At 35.6% G+C, this 20,008-nt stretch overlaps 2 protein-coding genes across 2 annotated transcripts in view; one reads left to right on the forward strand and one right to left on the reverse strand.

Annotated features, from left to right (window-relative positions):
- Positions 1–435: 435 nt before the first annotated feature.
- On the forward strand, positions 436–6,797 carry EMC8-9 (ER membrane protein complex subunit 8/9). Its single transcript, XM_027353932.2, has 6 exons — positions 436–579; positions 2,042–2,260; positions 2,536–2,612; positions 3,839–3,908; positions 4,760–4,857; positions 6,066–6,797. Exons 2-6 carry the CDS (start codon positions 2,057–2,059, stop codon positions 6,238–6,240), a joined length of 624 nt encoding a protein of 207 aa, XP_027209733.1. The 5' UTR covers positions 436–579; positions 2,042–2,056; the 3' UTR covers positions 6,241–6,797.
- A 3,367-nt stretch (positions 6,798–10,164) lies between these two features.
- Positions 10,165–20,008, reverse strand: part of LOC113812472 (tyrosine-protein kinase hopscotch) — a gene marked incomplete at its 5' end in the record, with an annotated part of 26,474 nt that continues 16,630 nt past the window's right edge. The window contains 6 exon segments of the mRNA XM_070116988.1: positions 10,165–14,989; positions 15,199–15,334; positions 16,673–16,842; positions 17,529–17,702; positions 18,441–18,569; positions 19,833–19,962. Of these exon segments, the coding sequence (XP_069973089.1) occupies positions 14,831–14,989; positions 15,199–15,334; positions 16,673–16,842; positions 17,529–17,702; positions 18,441–18,569; positions 19,833–19,962 (898 nt within the window).

The following is a 20,008-nucleotide window of genomic DNA, read 5'->3' on the forward strand; positions in this document are numbered from 1 at the left end:
TCATTATTATTATTATCATTATTATTATTATTATTATTATTATTATTATTATTATTATTATTATTATTATTATTATTATTATTATTATTATTATTATTATTATTATTATTATTATCATTATTAATTATTATCATCAATATCATCATTATCAGCATTAATTGTTACCGTTGTTCTTGTTGTTGTTATTTGTGTTCATTGCAAATATAATTACATTTCGTATCATCATTACCATTATTGTCATCGCATGTATTGTCATTTCTACTCTGACATGCATTATTATTTTTATTATTGATCAGTATTTCACAATATATGTTATCATTATTCTTCTTTATCATCATCATCATTCTCATTATGACTAAAACGTACTACCGTTATCAAAAAATAAAGAAAAAATGTGCAAAATGCAGAAAAAAAGTCTGTGAAAATAACGCAGTCTCCTGAAAACCATCTCCTGAAAACCGTTCGGGTCGTCGGTTTGTTTACGTTAAGTCATCTGGTCGAGCTGTCACCGTGCCTTGCCATTTTCTCGGTAGAAATAGGGAGATTTGTCCTTATATTACGGGTTTATATAACTTCGAGGTATGTTTGTAAGGTTATATGGATTACTCATGTGGTGCATCTGTTGTGAGAAGTGCTTTAATGTGTCTGTTGGAGTAGAGATACTCAGGCACCGCAGAGCATACGGTGCCTGGGTATCGTGGCATTATAATGTAATTTATTTTGTTTTTGCCTTTTATTGTTCGGTTGAAAGGATATATGCATTGAAAGCAGAGAGATACGGTATACAAAAGAAGTGAAGCTGTTCAGATGGTTTTAGGCAAAGTACTGTACTAAAACAGGGATTCAGCGAATGTTACTATAGTGCTTCCTCAAAGGCTCTTAGTTGTACAATGGAAAGGAGAGCCACTTCTGCACATTTTCAGACAAATCTCACTTAGTCACATATGCATAGTTTAAATTTGACTGACCTGCTTTTTTGTGGAGAATCGGTTCTTAGCCTTTTATTAGTAAATAATTTTACTTTTCTCAGTTTATTGCCTTCAGAGTTGTACTCTGGAAATGTTTGGAAGACTTTTTCAGTGACTTTCATAAGGTCTTTTTTCACATAATTATATATAGGATGAGAGAGCTTAGATTGGTGTTTTATATGACAGTAAATATATTAGAAGGTCTGCACCAACTGCAAGGGAGAAGTAAAGTTAACTCTTGATTTTGTGGTCAGTCTATTCCCTTATCTCCTTTGCTATGATTACAGCTTGATCTTTCACCAATTGAGAATATGGTCCTTACATTTCATGAGCATGATTTTACAGTTAATAATGCAGATTTGATCTTCATATATCAAATATAATATATATATATATATATATATATATATATATATATATATATATATATAAAGCACATTGAAGCATTAAATTTGGAAAAAGTTACCATATTTACCCCTGGCTTATGAATGAAAATGAGAAGAAATTATGAAAAATATGGAAATAAAGTAGATGTAAAATATAAAAATAGATTATAAAGCTGAGAAATATTTACATGTAATTATGTGTTGAAATAGTTTTAAAATAAGAAAGATACTATGATGTGACTGTACAATACAAATAAAGGAAAACAGTTGTGGAAAGCGCTGCTGTCAGCTAAGTCCACTTGGTGCTCCCAAGTTTCAGCTCTATCTTGCTGTGCACACTGAGGTGAAGACAATGTTCCCCAGGGAAATTATTCCACATATGTTCGGCCTATATACTTTTCATTCAGGCTGAAAATGATGGTGTTAGATTTTGTTGAATTTTTAAGATGTGCTGTAATTAATTACTACTACTATTACTAATACTATTACTTCAACTTCTTTATTTATTTATTTATATATTTATCCTTCTAGTTCTCTTTGAATATGTGTTACAGAACATTCCCAATATTTATTCTTTTTTTTACTTCTAGTTAGACATGAATATACCATAGTAACATATTTTGTTAATTTTGCATATTGTACTTATCATTGTACTTATCAAACTTGACATTAATTTCTTCATACCAGGAAACAGTCGCCAATATGTCAGGTGATATAAGCCTTGGGTGCTCTGCTCTGACAAAGATGTTGCTCCATGCTGCGCGATACCCACATTCTGCCGTCAGTGGGGTGGTACTTGCACAGGGAAAGGGAGGAGATTCCAGCAATATGGTCTTGGTCGATGCTGTTCCTCTATTCCACCTTCAGCTTGGTCTTGCTCCCATGCTGGAAGTTGCTTTAACTAGGGTATGTACATTTAAAGTAAAGAACAGACACAGTAGGAAAGGAATGATAGATTGTTTCATTTGAGTCAAAGTCCTTATACTTGTCCAGATCCATTTTGGGTATCCATTTCAGTTTTGTTATACAAAGAGGAGTCTGGTCTAACTGGATGCTTTGCAAAAGTTTTCTTTTTGTATCTGATATAGATACTCTAATATATAATGATAATGATAGATGATCAAAGATAACCATAGATATTCTAATGGCACATTGTAACATCCCAGCTCTCCTCCCCGTAGATCGAGCAACACTACAGATCGAAAGGACTGGTGATTGCGGGTTACTACCAGGCCAACGAGCACATCAGGGACAATGTGTAAGTTGGGCGCAGTTACCAGGGCTGATTTTTTTCATTTTATTAATTGTAATTTTTTTTGGTCAGGTTTTATGGATATTAGTTTATTCTTTTTGTTTGGGCGGATTTTTTTTTTTTTTTGGGGGGGGGACTGATTTTATTCATGTTATTTATTCTTATTTGTGGTTTATTGTATTCATTCTTATTCCTTTTGACTGATTTTTCAGCTATTTATTTCCTTTATTCTTATGTTTTTTTGACTGATTTAACTTATTTTATTTGTTCTTAGTAATTTTGGGTTGATTTTATGGTGATTTACTTAGTTTATTCTATATATTTGGCTGACTTTATGGTGATTTATTTTATTCTTATATATTCTAGCAGATTTTATGATATATTTTATTTTCTCTCATTTATTTTGGCCAATATTATGGTTATTTATTTTATTTATTTTTTTATGTATTTTTGCTGATTTCCTAACTATTTATTCTAATTTTTGCCTGACTTTATGGTATATTTCATTTATTCTTATATATTTTAGGTGATTTATGGTTATTTATTTTAAGGTCATAGTGCCCACTACCAAGCTAGAGGGCACATAAGGAAAAAAATGAAAAAATGTTGCAGTTATTTTCGTTGATTTGGATATCTGAACTTTTCATCAAAGGGTAAATTTAAAAATTCCATTTATCAAAGTACTTATTTATGGGTAGAAGAGTTCTGGATGCCTTTTCTGTTCTTTGTTAGGTGAAGTTCAAATTAGGTTATTAATTGCAATATTTAGTTATGAGTACTGTTCAAGATTATTCATAAACCATATCTGATGTTAAATCCAATGAAAAAAAATTGTTCCCCACATTGGTAGACATTCATGATGTGTAAAATAAGAAAAAAAAATTATAATTTCAGAGTACAAGTGGGTTGCAAATTGAAACTGCATCAGATTAGAAAGACAGCAACTTTAAAGGATTGCAAGAGGCAAATAGATTAAAGGCTACAGTTATGCCAATTGTTCTTGTGTAAGATACTTGAACTGTATTCAAGTTGACAAATGTATAAAATGTATGAATGAAAATGAATATCTCCATAGTACAAATGATGGATTGAAACTGTTTTGAATACATATCTGCATTTCTGACGAGGATATATTCAAAACTGGTTAAAAACATCTCTTGTATTGTCATTTTCATTCATACCTTTTCTAACTGTGTATCTCCCTGTGATCTGTATTTCTCTCCTCTCCTCAGGCCTGATTTTGTAGCCCTGAAGGTAGCAGAGAAGATAGCTGAGAATAATAATGATGCTTGTCTAATAATGGTGAGTAAAATACCATTGTTTATTTGTTTATTCTGCAGTGATGGTGCTAGTAAGCTGGAAAACTTCAGAGGATGAGTTAAAACGAATGGACTGCTTAAAGTCCAAATTTAAAGTACATGAGATATAGTTACTATAAATAAGAAATCATTTTTAAATCAATTTTTTTAATTGAATCAATGTAGTAGGCTTAACATTTACCACTAGAATGTTGGTAATCTTTAATGATTCCTCCTCCTTCTTCTTTTCCTCCTCCTCCTCCTCCTACTTTTCCTTCTTATTCTTATTCTCTTCCTCCTCCTCCTCCTCCTCCTCCCTTTCATTATCATCATTATCCTTATCCTCATCATCATCATCATCATTCTCATTCTCCTTTTCTCATCTTTATCATCATTGTCATCATCTCTCCCCCTCTCCTCTCTCTCCTTCTCTTTTATCCCCCTTTCCTTTCTCACTTTCTTTCTCATCTTGCCTCCTCTCCCCTCCCATCTCCTTTCTTCTCCCCTCCCATCTCCTTTCTTCTCCCCTTCCCTCTCCTGTCCTCTCATTTCCTCTCCCGTCTTCTCACCCCTCCTCTCCTCCCCCACTCCCCATACCTCTCTCCTCTCCATCCCACCTCTCTCATTTTCTCCTCTCCTCTCCTTTCCTTTCCTCTCCTCTCCTCTCCTCTCCACACCCCACCTCCTCTCCATCCCACCTCTGTCCTCTTCTTTCCTCTCCTCTCCTATCTTCCTGCAACTTGATATGCAGCAAGTTCATGACAAATTTTGCCTTTTTTAAAGTTAATTAGTGAAGATATTTTTTGGAGAGAGGATTTCCTGTTTAAATTATAAAAAAATCTATAATGATTTCAGATTGACAACAAGAAGCTGTGCCTGAACCTTCAAACTGCTCCCATCATTGTCTCACAATTAACATCAGATGGAAAGTGGAAAAGTAAAGATAAACCTAGGTGAGTTTTTTCTTCTTCTTCTCCTTCTCCTTCTTCTCCTTCTCCTTCTCCTTCTCCTTCTCCTTCTCCTTCTCCTTCTCCTTCTCCTTCTCCTTCTCCTTCTCCTTCTCCTTCTCCTCCTTCTCCTTCTCCTTCTCCTTCTCCTTCTCCTTCTCCTCCTTCTCCTTCTCCTTCTCCTTCTCCTTCTCCTTCTCCTTCTCCTTCTCCTTCTCCTTCTCCTTCTCCTTCTCCTTCTCCTTCTTCTCCTTCTCCTTCTCCTTCTCCTTCTCCTTCTCCTCCTTCTCCTTCTCCTTCTCCTTCTCCTTCTCCTCCTTCTCCTTCTCCTCCTTCTCCTTCTCCTCCTTCTCCTTCTCCTTCTCCTTCTCCTTCTTCTCCTTCTCCTTCTCCTTCTCCTTCTCCTTCTCCTTCTCCTTCTCCTTCTCCTTCTCCTTCTCCTTCTCCTTCTCCTTCTCCTTCTCTTTCTCTTTCTCTTTCTCTTTCTCTTTCTCTTTCTCCTTCTCCTTCTCCTTCTCCTTCTCCTTCTCCTTCTCCTTCTCCTTCTCCTTCTCCTTCTCCTTCTCCTTCTCCTTCTCCTTCTCCTTCTCCTTCTCCTTCTCCTTCTCCTTCTCCTTCTCCTTCTCCTTCTTCTCCTTCTCCTTCTCCTTCACCTTCTCCTTCTCCTTCTCCTTCTCCTTCTTCTCCTCCTTCTCCTTCTCCTTCTTCTCCTTCTCCTTCTCCTTCTCCATCTCCATCTCCTTCTTCTCCTTCTCCTTCTCCTTCTCGTTCTCCTTCTCTTCCTCCTCCTCCTCCTTCCTCCTCCTCCTCCTCCTCCTCCTCCTTCTTCTTCTCCTCTTCTTCTAGTTCTTCTCCTTCTAGTTCTTCTCCTTCTCCTTCTTCTCCTTTTCCGTCTTTCTTTTTCCCTTTATCTTGTAGGCATGCATGCACACATACATGTATACCAAGATGCATACATAGGCATGCATGCAGTTTCTCACATTTTATAATTTTTTGACAGATAGGTAACAAATCGAGTCCATAATTACCTTTTTATGGCTTAATTATGTTCCCTATTTGCATTAGATCTCAGTGCTTCTTAGTATGTACAGTCATTGCTCAGAAGAAAGTATAAATAATGATAAAGATAATAATAATAATAATAATAATAATAATAATAATAATAATAATAATAATAATAAAAAATAAAACATTGTATCCAATTCCACTTTCAGCATTCACATAGAGGCCGGGGCTTTGGATGTCATATCTCAGTTGCTTCAGCGGAAGGTCCAACATGACGTCAATGATTTTGATAACCACCTGGATGATCTGACCTGCGACTGGGACAACCCTCAGATTAACAAGCTTTTAGACACCCTTACGGCAGCCGCTCAGGACAAGTGCTAATGGAACAATTATATTTTCTGAAGATCAAAGTCATGAACTCTGACACATCTTGTACATGTGCGTGTATGTTGTCTTAAAGTCCTGGAATGATTTAGTAGCAACAGTTCGTAGAGATGAATTTTTCTTTTTCTTTGAAGTCATTCCATTGTTAATGAGTCGTATCCATTTTGTTTTCCTTTTTAATTAGCACCCCCTCCCCCCCACATATAGTAATAGTGACTTTGGGTAATAATATTTTATAACAACTGTGTCACTTTCATTGAATGGTAGTCATAGATTTTCTTTTTATGAAAATGAAAAAGAGGTAATGCTACAGTAGTAAATCATTGCCAGACGCTGCTGTTGAAAAAAAAATGTAATTATGCTAAAGAATCCTTTGTATACAGAACTACTTACACTTACATTTCTTCATTTTAGATGTATAGTTGTAAATATATTGTTCCATACATTTCATATAATACAATCTAGGGCATATGAAATTTTACAGTAATGACTTATAATGGAACTGTATATTTATTATAATAGATTGAAAAATACATGAAACTAAAGATAAGAAAGTTTATATTTGTTACCTTATTTATGACCTGAATCTCTAAGGAAACTTCTTTAGTTTAAAACCCTCCCAATACCTAACTCGTTATCATCGTGGGAGGGCTTAGGAGGCAGGGACTGAGACCCAATGTAGGGGATCACCCTTACCTTGGGCCTCAGCCCTTGCCTCAACTAATTTGGTCCTTTCTTCATGGGGTAGACTGTTTCTTTTCCCCAGTTTATTCAGGCTCACCATGGCCAGTAATGAAGATTCTTTACCTTTAATAGGGGCAATAAGGCTTGCCCCTTCATCAAATAGCCTATCTGAATTTGATTTTGATGGTTTGCCGACCCCTGCCCCTCCTATGACAACAGCTCCGACCAATGATACTAACACCCCTTCTTCGACCCTTACGAACAACTCTAGCCATTCCAAAATACCCACCCAGGTTATTACTCAACCCCTAGAAAGCACCTCATCCCCAACATCCTCTTCAATCTCAACCCCCTCTTTCCTTATTACTACTCTTCATCCTTATTGTCCTCCCCCCTGCAGAACTACTCCACTCCACACCATGCCATCTTCCTCTCACCCTGTCCTTCTATTGCCTATACTTCTGCAAACCTTCTGAGTATTCTCTTTGGCCCAGCCAAGTGGGATTGATTCTTTGCGATTCCACCCACAGAACTGTAATATGAGAATACACTTCTCTTACAGCAGTGCTTCCAGAAACAAGTAGGCAAGGTTACCTTTTACAGTCACTCTGATCATTCACACCTTGTCATGGTTACATCTGAAGCCCAAACTCATGCACTATCTACCCTAACTGACCTTACTGGCAAACCCATTCCTGCCGAACCTCACCCATCTCTTAATACTTGTACTGGAACTGTTTCTATTCCCCCAAATGCTTGTCCCATGCATAACAAGGACTGGTCAGACTGTGAAAATTACCTACTTTCCTGCCTCAGTGAATATGATGTAGTGGCAGTAGTGTTACACTCTTCTTCCCAGAGGCCAGCATAAATCCCACGTCAGTATTGCCAAGATTAGCTTCCATAAACAAGACCTCCCCCCATTATATTGGTGGATTGTCTTGTCATGTCCCACAATATCGACCCCTTCCTCGTCATTGTCAGAAATGTTGGCATTTTGGCCACCCAGCCAAACACTGTCGCTCTACAGCCCGCTGCCCTCTATGTGCCCAACCTGGTCATGACCGTTCCAATTGCCCTGCTCAGTCACATACATGTGCCAATTGTGGAGACTCCTATAATGTGTTTTATAGGAGCTGCCCTGCCTATAAGTTTGAATGTGAGGTAGCAGTCCTCAGATTTAAACTAGGCCTCACTCTACATGAGGCCAGACAGGAAGCACAACGAAGAGGTTTTTCTCTCTTAACTTACTCCAGAACAGTCCTACGCTCTGCTCCCCCACCATCTACACAAGATGTTTCTGCATCTCCCCAGGTATCTCTCCCCAATACCCTAAACTTACGTCCTATGTCTTTTTACCCTATCCACCAGTTAAATACATTTTCCATTCTTATTCCAGATACTCCAATCTCTACCACTTCCCCAATACTTACCCTCCTCCTCACTTTAGTTGTACTAGGCAACCTAAACATTCCACTCCACGCTCTCCTACTACAATCTCTCCTACACCTTCCTCTTCATCTGTTCCTCAGATATCTATCTCCTCTTCTCCTCCTTATAAGAGAACCTTTGTTTCTCAGTCCTCTCTACCCAATTCTCCTCCAGAAACCCTTGAAGACATACAAAACTTCTTAAAAATAACCCAAGGGAACACCACTCCCTCATCCATCCCCCAATCCCTCTGTTCCTACTCCTGCTATATTTAAAGTATCTGCAGATATCCATCCTCCTCCCCAAGTTCCCTCCATATCCCTTCCTCCAACACCCTCCCAACATACCCCACCCTCTCTACCGCTTCCACTTGAATGCTCACACAAATCCCCTTTATCACAACAGTGTCCTTCTTCAGACCCCTCTTCTCCAGACATTTTTCCTGATACTTCACCACCTTCCCCAGTCTCTATTTCTCAGCCCTGGATTCTTCACCTACTTATCCAATAGCCACCTCTGTTTTCCTTAATCAATGTCCCTACTCCTTCCCCAGTCGCAGATACACTGCAATTCACTCAGTTGCTCTACCCCTTATATTCCCCGAACCACTTCCCAAAATACCTCATCCTCTCAACCACCCAAACCAAAAGCCCCACCAAAACCCTATTCTTTTCCACATACCTCATCCACAAACCAACCCCCAAAACCCCATCCTTCCCCACTATCCCTCCCACTCCCTCCTGGATACACACGTGAATCCCTTTTATCACAATACCCTTCCCCAGACCCCACTGTCACTATTGAACCCCCTGACACTACTCCTTTACCTACTCCTGATCTTTTATCTCAACCCTCAGATACCTAATCCCAAACTACTAAGACAACCATAACTACCACTATCACCTATTATCTCTATTCCTCCCAAGTCACAGATTTACTTAATTGCTGTACCTCCTTAACCTCCCTGCTTTCCCTTTTCATTACCATACTTTCCTATAACACCCTCTAATCTTTGACATCCTTTCCCTCCTTCCAGATGCTTCTCCTACTTTTCAACAGCTACCTCTATTCTTCCTTGAACATTTTTCCTATACCTTCCCCAGTGACAGATCCACTATAATTTCCTCAATCGCCCTACCTCCTTAAGCCTCCCCTTTCTACTAATTTCTGCTCTAGTTCACTTGCTCCCCTTTTTTTCCTTTTCACTACCATACTATCCTATAACGCTCTCAAACCTTGGGCATCCAACACATTTCATTGTAATCTTTAATTCTCCTTTGCCCTTTCTGACGCAATACTGCACCATAGTGCTATTTGAACTTTATTGTCTAGCACATTTGTTTTCAAATATTAAACATTAAACATTTAGTTTAAAAATTAACATAAACTAGGGTCTCCACTTTTTTTCTCTCTCTCTCTTTCACCCCATCTGTATTTTAGTTGGATATCTGGCTATCCTTGTATAACCTACACTTGTTTCTTATCAAAAGGTGAGCTCCTAATGACCTTATATGTTCAAAGGGCAGAAGGTTTGAAATAATTATCTAGAAAGGTGATTTCCTTTACAAACTTCACTGAACTTTGATGATTCTTGTAATTCCTGTTATATGTAACCTTACTGAACCCTTGAGATCTAAGTGTGAGAAATGTTTTAAGATAATCTTCCTTTTTTACCTTTATATTTTAATTTATATATGAGAATCTTAGAAGTCTGGCAAGGCCTGGGTTGCTTATTCTAGATCTCAGTTGAATCTCAAAAAAAAAACAAAAAAAAAACAGGAAAGCTCACTCAGTCAAAACACTTGAAAAGCATGAAGGTCTTCATTAAGTGCACTGTAACAGGTGCAAGGTAGTCTACCCAAGTCAAAGTATTCAAGGGATCTGATTTGGTATCATGATGTAATAATAAAATTACAGATGAAAAAAGAAAAGGATCTTTAAGTATATATTGAAAGAAATTGAGAATAACACTGACTGCCTATTCTAAATCTGAAATAAATGTACATATTTCAAAGCTATATACACAATTATGAAGTAATACTATTTGAAGATTTTAAAAGTGCTCTCTATTATCACAAAGTAACCATTAACAGTTCACAAAAGAGAAATATAATCAATATTCTTGGAAGTAGGAAAGAAAACACAATTTTTTATAATTCTTTAATGTGATGCTCAGAGTATCAAAGCAGATAGTTTATCATTTACAACATTTGTTTTTCTCCTACTGTAATTAAGATCAAATTTATCCAACATGTATGAAAATGTATTAAGGCCCATTCACACATCATTGTACCAGTATGATTTTCAAGTATTTTAATCACATATCTTGCAGCTTAGTGACAGGTATGGCTAGCACAGATTAGTATTTCAGTAATAGATGTTCATGTTGGGCTTTTAGGTAGTCTCCGTTGTCACACTTAAAAACTATACTGAGGGTAACGATATTGTCAATGGACCTTAAAGTCAAGATAGTTTTAAAAAGGACAATATAAACAAAAAACTATAAATTATGAAATCACTACATTTCATACAAAAAGGTTTAAATCTGTTATTTATTTGTTTTTTCAAATAATCTTTGAAATGAAAAAAGTGTCTTTTGAATCCTGATGTGCAATACATTTCTGAACACATCAAATTTCTTTCTTTAAGACTGTCATGGTTAATGGTTGAAACAAATAAGTGCTACAGACATCTAAGGTCATATAGCACTATGGTAAATCATTAAGACTGTCATGTGACCTTTTCATATCTTTTACAGGATGAAGCTTTTTTAAGGATTTTTCATTCTCCTAACTGGATGTAATTTTTTTTTTTTTTTTTTTTTTTCTTCTTAATTTAGTATTTTCTGAGTTTTCATCTTATGTCATATCTATTGTGATCAGTCTGTTCACCTGTAATTTTTGACTTGAATATTTTTTTTTTGTATTTCAATGTTTGCTGATTGATGAATATAAAATTACTTTCTATTCATCAAAGGCAATAGTTCTATTTACACATTCATTAACTTAATTTATGCCATACCTTCTTAAACAAAGAAGCCGCAACATATTGCCCTCTTACTCCAGTCACTTCACGCTTTATATATTTCTTTATTTTTTAAACTCGTTAAGCCAGTTCTTCCCAAACATATTTCCTTAATGGCATCCTAAACTCGTGTATTCCTTTGTGCAGCACCCCTTTGCTTTAAGCATTCCTTATCCTACCAGAATTAAATACTTTTGCAGCAGATTTACCTGTTCAAAATAATATTATGAAATGAAATAAAAATATATTACATACTTCAATGTCAATGAGAGAAACTTTTGTATCTAAAGATTTTACTTCACACTGGAATCATGTAGCATTCCTAAGTGCTGCCTGAGTACCACTCAGCTTGGGAACCACTGCTCAACACATAAGCAAATCCGATAAAATTTTTGAATTAACTTCTCTTTCTGTAAAGATAAAATCAGTTGCAATTTTATTGCCATTTTTTACTTTAAGCTTTATATTAAACATTTCTTACTATGTGTTAATTACTGAAAACACATAACTTATGCAAATTTCTCACTCCACATTCTTTATTCAGGCAGGAACTTTTGGAGAGTCAGCTATATGCTTTTTTTCTATCTCCTTTCAATATAATTAAAAACTTGGCGAGATAAACTGACATATAGTGTCCTAAATTGCTTACTGGGCTAAGATGCCAATGTGCTGGTGCTGGAAGTGACATGAACCCAACTATTTCTGGCACACAGAGGAAGGGGGCACCCTACATAACCTATCAGTCATCACTTGACCTATGTTAACATTTATGACAGTGGCATATTGCAAGCTTAACTTTCTTTCAATTTTGTTAAACAGAAACCTGTACCTTTAATCTCCAGAATATAAACAAAGGCAAATACTGACATATTTTCTCCAACTGATGAGTAATAAATGAACATATTTAATGGTATGTGAGAGAGTAGGTGAATGTGTGTGTGTGTGTGTGAAGGCAAATACTGCCATATTTTCTCCTACTGATGAGTAATAAATGAACACACGTAATGGTATGTGTGTGAGAGAGAGAAAGAGAGAGAGTGAGAGATTGAGAGATTGAGAGATTGAGAGATTGAGAGAGAGAGAGAGAGAGAGAGAGAGAGAGAGAGAGAGAGAGAGAGAGAGAGAGAGAGAGAGTGAGTGTGAGTGTGAGTGTGAGTGTGAGTGTGAGTGTGAGTGTGAGTGTGAGTGTGAGAGTGAGAGTGAGAGTGTGAGTGAGAGTGAGAGTGAGAGTGAGAGTGAGAATGAGAATGAGAATGAGAATGAGAATGAGAGTGAGAGTGAGAGTGAGAGTGAGAGTGTGTGTGAGAGAGAGAGAGAGAGAGAGAGAGAGAGAGAGTGAGTGAGTGAGTGAGTGAGTGAGTGAGTGAGTGAGTGAGTGAGTGAGTGAGTGAGTGAGTGAGTGAGTGAGTGAGTGAGTGAGTGAGTGAGTGAGTGAGTGAGTGAGTGAGTGAGTGAGTGAGTGAGTGTGTGTGTGTGTGTGTGTGTGTGTGTGTGTGTGTGTGTGTGTGTGTGTGTGTGTGTGTGTGTGTGTGTGTGTGTGTGTGTGTGTGTGATATATGGCCTTAATTTTTTTTTTTTTTTATGTTGTTGTGGTTGGTTATTGTCACTGTTGCTGCTGCTGTTGCTGTTGTTCAAAAATGGTATAACATACAAAGATAAATAAGAAAGTGAAAGAGTTTCCCTATTTATTCATCATTTTACTCTATTCAACCCTCACACACCTATATATATCTCAGAATCTTAACTTTTTCAGATTATCTGATAGTCTGTTTTGCCACATGTAAATAACTGGCTCATATCTGCTCAATACATTATAGCAATGATAAAAGTCTCCTGTCATTTCCTATCCCCTTCCTGCAGCTGTCAGATGGATGTGGGTTAAACATGTTTATCACAGGAAAGTTAGCATGCTGGCTGTCTTTTAATCTACCCTTGTAGCACCTACAAGGTGCTACATATTTTTATAATTATAATTATTTTTATAATTATAATTATAATTATAATATAATTATATATTACATATATAATTCCCAACTGCACTCTAGTAGCAAATTACAATTTCTGTTCCACTGGCTCTTCAGATGTGAGTGCAAAACAAGAATGTCATGTAAGACATTCATATATCCAGGTCCTACTGCATATAAAACAGTTATGCATCTTTTGGATTAAATATCAGCATAAAAATATCAGACTCCTATCGTCAAATATATTAAAATTTACCAGTAAAAGAAATTATTCATAATGTGCATGAAATATTATAAAATTGCAACTTTATTTGCAATGAGAATTTCACATGACTCCAAAATATTATTTAATAGGATGTATAGAAAATTAGATACAACTTCTTTACGGACTTCAGCCAATATACTAAACATATTTACACCATAAGAGTGACAATAACATAAAATCACAATATCTGCATTTGCATGCCATGTGTAGGAATGTATTTTATTACATTAACATACATACATTTGTGTTCCATATATGCCTTTGAACATTCTATCATATATATCCCCACTCTGTGTAAAGCATGAGGCAATTAAAGCTATTTATAAATATATATTTGATTACTATAATCTGACCATCATCTTTACTCATCCAAGGACTCTAGTCTAAATCCTCAGCACATATCCCCCAAAAATCATCATAAATTGCAAAAAATAATTTTGTTTTGGCAGTATGGTGTTACTGCAGTATCAGAAATATTCTAGCAATGTCTTTTATGAAAATAGAGTTGAGATAATGCATACACACAAAGCCGTACTTTACAAGAAAATAAGCCCGCTGACCAGCATCCTCTACACAGGAAAGATCTTCAATACCATAGAACATTTCTAAGATACAATAAGTAGGAAATATAACACCAAATTAGTAAATTCTATGAAAGTTATAAAACCATTGCACCTTATATTGGTAATGTTTTTTATCTTTAAAAAATCAAATTTAAACCTAAAAATTTACAAAGACATAATTGCAAAATTGCAAAAGAAACTAAGTATCTGCCATTCCCCCTGATATTGTACAGTGTATCTATCTTCTAAACATTCAGTATAAAATTCTTTGGAGGGTATCACAAAACACAAGCTACAGTATTCAGACAAAATAATAATACTATAGCTGAGAGACTGCAACATCCATGGCAGAATACAAAATGTAAATGACACTTCAACACATAATTTTCATCTTAACTATCATCTTAACACTGACAGCATGGACTATACAAGATTAAGTATAATCAATATTTCTGACTTAATATTAAAAAGAAATAAACTGTTTCTTATTTTGCCAATTGCAGAAAACTATGTAATCTGGTAAGAAATATATGGAAAAAAAGTCAATAACACCAGTAGTCCCAATGTTGGTCTGTTATGACAGCTGTAAATTGAATGGACAGAAAAAAAATCACTAACTCACTCAACTCAATTAAGCCAAAGATCTCTACTTGCAATCACATGTACTCCTCTTGCAGTTCCTTGATAATTATTATCAGGTCAGAGAAATTAGGCCGGACAGCTGGCTCTTGATCCCAACAAATACGTATCAATTTGGAGTAGATGTTCGTCCTGCATGGGGGCTTGCATATCAGTCGTCTGCCAAGTTTCAGGGCCTATGAATAAACAATGTGGGAAATAATGAGTACCAATTATTTACTACATGTATTCCATTTTGAAAATAATATCCATTGAAACATTCATCCAAATGTATCTCATCTTCAGAAACATTTTTTTGTTCAGATTCATATCTGGCAAAACCAAACTCGACTTAATTATTAAATTTACTTCAGCTAAAATTAGACAAAGTTTCCTTGTGCCCAACCTGTATAAGTTCATCAGACTTTTCTGGAAGGTCAGGCTCAGCCCCACGAGTAAACATCTCCCAGCAGGTTACACCAAAAGACCAGACATCACTCTTGTGCGAATATTGCTCATTCTCAATGCACTCAAGAGCATACCTATAAAGGGGAAGGAAAGAGATTTGGGATGTGAGATGTAATAATTGTATAAGACAATATAATTAACCCTTTAAAGGTAGATCACATTTTGATTTACCATTCATGCACTGTAAGTTTCATTTCAAAAAGGCAAAGTGCTGGTTTTAACATTATTTTCATGTGCCTCAACAACCTAACCTTATTTTCATTTTATTCATTATTACCATTAGTCTTTTCCTACAACAGGCATTTGAAAATGTTATCCTTCTCCACAGGGTTAAAAGATGGGAAAAAATATGGCATACAATGCTTTTCTATTTATATATTCAATCCAACCATGACAGGACCCCTCACTGCAATAACAAACATCATGAAAGGAGCCTTTACTGCAATATCAAACAGCATGTCTGGATGCATGCTGAGTCACCTACAGGGGGCTGGAGACACAGTTAAAATCAAAACTTTTACAAGTGAAGGTTTGAAACAATCCCTATGAATAGACACATGTTCCCAACATTTCATGTGAATAAGGATTTGTCGTGACATAATGATGTCATGGTGTCATTTCATAGCTTGTTGCTTCATCTTGGCTACCAACCTTAATAATGAAAAAAAAAATTCTTATTCTTTTTAATGCAAATAAGCTAATGATATCTGTTGGATATTATGTAATAAGTGAAATATATCCCATATGTTAATTGGTTGCTTCTCCATGATGTCATTAAAAACTCTAGTTTTCAGACACTTTGTCAATTATTACTCGTAACTTCTTCACTTTATCGAAAATATTTCTTCCTTCGTCTCTCACTTAGGTATGAACCAATATACTCTGATAGTCACCGGTAAATTATAATGAATTTTGATTTTCCACAAATTCAATAAAAGCAAAATTTAATATTGCTTTTTAAAGATTCAACATGGATGTAGACATCTTAGTTTTATCCTAAAATCCATGATTTTCATATGCCTTATTCATCATACAATCAACTAAATATTTCAGGACTATTTCTCTGTAAAAAATACAGGCAGGACCAAACAAGTAACAACTATTTAGCATGCACAACTTGGAGGAAGTTCAACCGTGTATGACAAGATTTCATCCTGGCATAATGGACATGACATGATAGGACATCATCCAGCATCTCCTGGCATGATAGCATTAATATAATCAAAATTCTCAAATGATTTGCATAACAACATCATATAGCTTTATTAGGTTTGTTTTTCAGTAAAACTATATTGCAGTTTCACTCAATGAATTCATCTTTACAAAGTCTGCCTATCTTACTAAGAAAACTTTTCTGGAATATAATTTCATTCTCGTGTAATCATCTAACCTTCTACAACAAGTATACTTGCCATCCTAATGGTAAAGCTCTAACAGTTTGGCGAATATAGTAATTTCCTTTGTTTGGTTGCTGGGCTAGACCAAAGTCAGTAATCTTGACAGTATTTTCATCAGCAACAAGGACATTGCGAGCTGCAAGATCACGGTGAATGATTCTCTTTTGTTCAAGATAGTCCATCCCCTGAAAAAGTAATTATCTTAAATGATTAACATTATTTTTTATATAAATATATATAAACACTCCACTTTTTGCATTTGCATGTGTCTGTTTTTATTGTCATAATATTAGAATGGATATTTCACTAAAATTCCCTTATTACATATATAAAACTTGTTTTGCATCTGAATGTTTTTGTCTCTGTTTCTGTCCTTACATAACAGCATTCATGCTTGTGTTTTCATGTATGTAATTGTGTTCATGGTCATATATATACATATCAGTGTGCATGTTCTGGCATACATGCAACATTTCTATGTATGTGTATTTCAAATATGTTCATGTATGTGTTATTGTGTTCATTTTTCTATGTAAGTTCATTTGTGTTCATGCTCTTATGTGACTGTAGCTACATGTATGTTCCCATCTTGGTGTATGTATGCGTATCTGTATTTATGTTCCTAGGTACTTGTATCTGTTTTATGTTCCTATATATGTTTATATGTGTCCATGCCCTTATGTATGTTTCTCTGTGCTTATGTTCCTATGCATGCCTGTGTTCATTCTCCTCAGTATATGCACTTGTGTTTACATTCCTATGTATGTATACACGTTCATATTTCTCTACAAGTATGTGCACATGCATGTGTTGCATTGTATGAACTCAACAAAAACAACCTACTATAACGTACATGACTAAAGTGACTTACCTCTGCGATATCCAAAGCAAACTTGAGAAGGTGTCTATCTGTGATACGATCAGTGCATCGAAGAATGTAAGCTTTCAGAGACCCTTCCTTCAAATACTCCATAATCATGTACAGCTCTTCCCCATCTCCTTCACAAAGGCCACACAACTTCACCACATTCTTGTGATCTAATCTCTATTGGAGATTTCAATTATATAAAAAAAAAATTAGAAGCACTCTAGATCATAAGCTAACAACTGAGCGTAAAATTCTACTTTTCTATCTAGATATAAATGTACACTCTAAAAATGAATGTTTCTATCTATAAACATTCCTTGTTAAGAGATCCTCTTTTTCTATTAATCTTTATTCTTTAAATTAATCTATAAATTTATTTATTTATTTATTTTCTATTAATCTTTATTCTAAACCATACTTCTTTCACTCATTTCTTTCATCCCTAAATTCACTTAAAACACTAAACTTACTGCATCTTTTTAAATCCTGGAGTATGATATATGACATTCATTGCACTTTACAAGCATATTCTTCACAACCAATTCCAACTATTATGAAATGATATCCTTATAACAAATGACTTCAAATTGGACATCATTCAACTAAACAATAAAAACTGCACTTCACTGATATAGGAGAGAGAAGGTACAAGAGAGAGGGAAAGGGGGAGAAGGCAAGAGAGAGAGAGAGATGGGAGGGAGAGAGAGAAAGAGCGAGAGAGAGGGATAGAGAAGGAGAGAGGGACAGAGGAAGAGAGAGAGAGAGAGGGGGAGAAAGAGAGACAGAGGAAGAGAGAGAGAGAGGGGGAGAAAGAGAGACAGAGGAAGAGAGAGGGATAGAATTGCATTTGAAGAGTATATTTTCTTCTATACACAAAAGATGCATACTCTAAAGGCTTCATTTCCTTCGTCATACCTTCATAATATTGATTTCCCTCAAGTGATCCTCAATTTGTCCTGCAGCCTTAAGGGTCTTGATAGCTACAGTTTCCACACGTCCCCATGGGTCTTTCATCTCACCACGGTACACCACCCCATAATACCCCTGGAAATATTTTCAGGGATCAAGAAAACTATATGTTTTGAAAGAAAGGGTCACAGGATAAAGTTTCTACAAAACTGTTATGTATAGTTATTAGTCTAATATATACATTTATGGAATTTACTACACAGCTTGTATAGTTTACAACCCTGCCATTCAACTATTCAATATTTTAATTATTCCCTAGAATCTGTTCTCTTAAGGAAATGTCTGACAGCAGATCTATTTTTCCAGAAAGAGTATTCAAGTTTGAGGGAATAGGTTCCTGACCACTATCTTGACACAAAGACAAAGTCAATCAAAATACAAAATATACCATTCTCTATCAATGCAACAAGGCATTATTTGACAGAACAAGTACTCAGATAACTAGGATTGCTATAACAATATATTATATGTCACCAAACATAGTTATGAATCAACATTACAGCATCCTCTTTTTGAGGTCAGGACTGTTTGCTTCTTCTACAAATTCTAAAAGTTAATATAAATTCTAAAAATAACACTGGCAAAGTATGAAATTTATTTCTTTACCAAATATCTTATATTCATCTTTTTCACAAATTCTTTCAGTGTGTTGTGAGAGGGCAACTTCATGCTTGCTTATTTCATATAGAGGAGATTTACATGATGGCAGGGCCTACATGCCACACACCCAGGAGAGTCCTACCCCTAGTAAGCTTAATACCAGGTCTATGTGCAGATCATGATGCACCCAGATCCAATGGATTAACAATGAAAGGAAAACAACTAATCCCATTCTACTTGTTTCTGCTAAAAAAATATATATGGAAAAAATAATAGCTCAAACTATATCTCTCAAAATAATGTAAATGCCATGCTATATATCACAAATATCAAATAGATGTGTTAAATATCATAATCCATCAACCACACTAAAGAGTAATTCAAAAGAAGAAAAGTATGAAAAAAAAACTTCAAAAGCATCCTTTAAAGTACTACTGGTTCCTAAGCCACCTCCACCTGCCAATTTTCCCATATATCTTATTACACATCACTGAGCTTGGCATGTCTAGACTTCAAAATATATTTAATGGTGTTATATATCTCCATAATAACACTTTCTAAATACGACATCACTACCTGCAAGCAAGATTAGCATAATCTATACAAAGTATGCTTTAGGTCAGGCTCACCTTGTTCCCTTGACATTTCACTTAGGCCTTGCCAAAGAGGTGATAATCCCTAACATGAGTCTAATTCCAGGGTGAAATCAGGCTAATCAAACTCCATCAGGCGCCCTACCTCTCCGATTTTGATGTCTAAAGTTATGTCAGACTTGTCAAGTTGCAGGGGCTCAGACGGGATGGCAGGCAATTCGGGGATACGTTTTGCAGCAAGTGGAGGTAGTAATAGCATACTTAATTTCTCTGTGCTGAAAGGGAAACAAATGATAAAATTTAAATATACATACTAATCTA

This window comes from Penaeus vannamei, chromosome 39, assembly GCF_042767895.1.
Source record: "Penaeus vannamei isolate JL-2024 chromosome 39, ASM4276789v1, whole genome shotgun sequence".
Taxonomy (NCBI): domain Eukaryota; kingdom Metazoa; phylum Arthropoda; class Malacostraca; order Decapoda; family Penaeidae; genus Penaeus; species Penaeus vannamei.

Excerpts from the sequence above, each read along its gene's own strand:
- EMC8-9 (XM_027353932.2), top strand. The coding sequence starts at position 2,057 with ATGTCAGGTGATATAAGCCTTGGGTGCTCTGCTCTGACAAAGATGTTG. Across the intron at positions 2,613-3,838 it reads GAGCACATCAGGGACAATGT|GCCTGATTTTGTAGCCCTGA; the intron begins GTAAGTTGGGCG and ends TCCTCTCCTCAG. Across the intron at positions 4,858-6,065 it reads AAAAGTAAAGATAAACCTAG|CATTCACATAGAGGCCGGGG; the intron begins GTGAGTTTTTTC and ends TTCCACTTTCAG.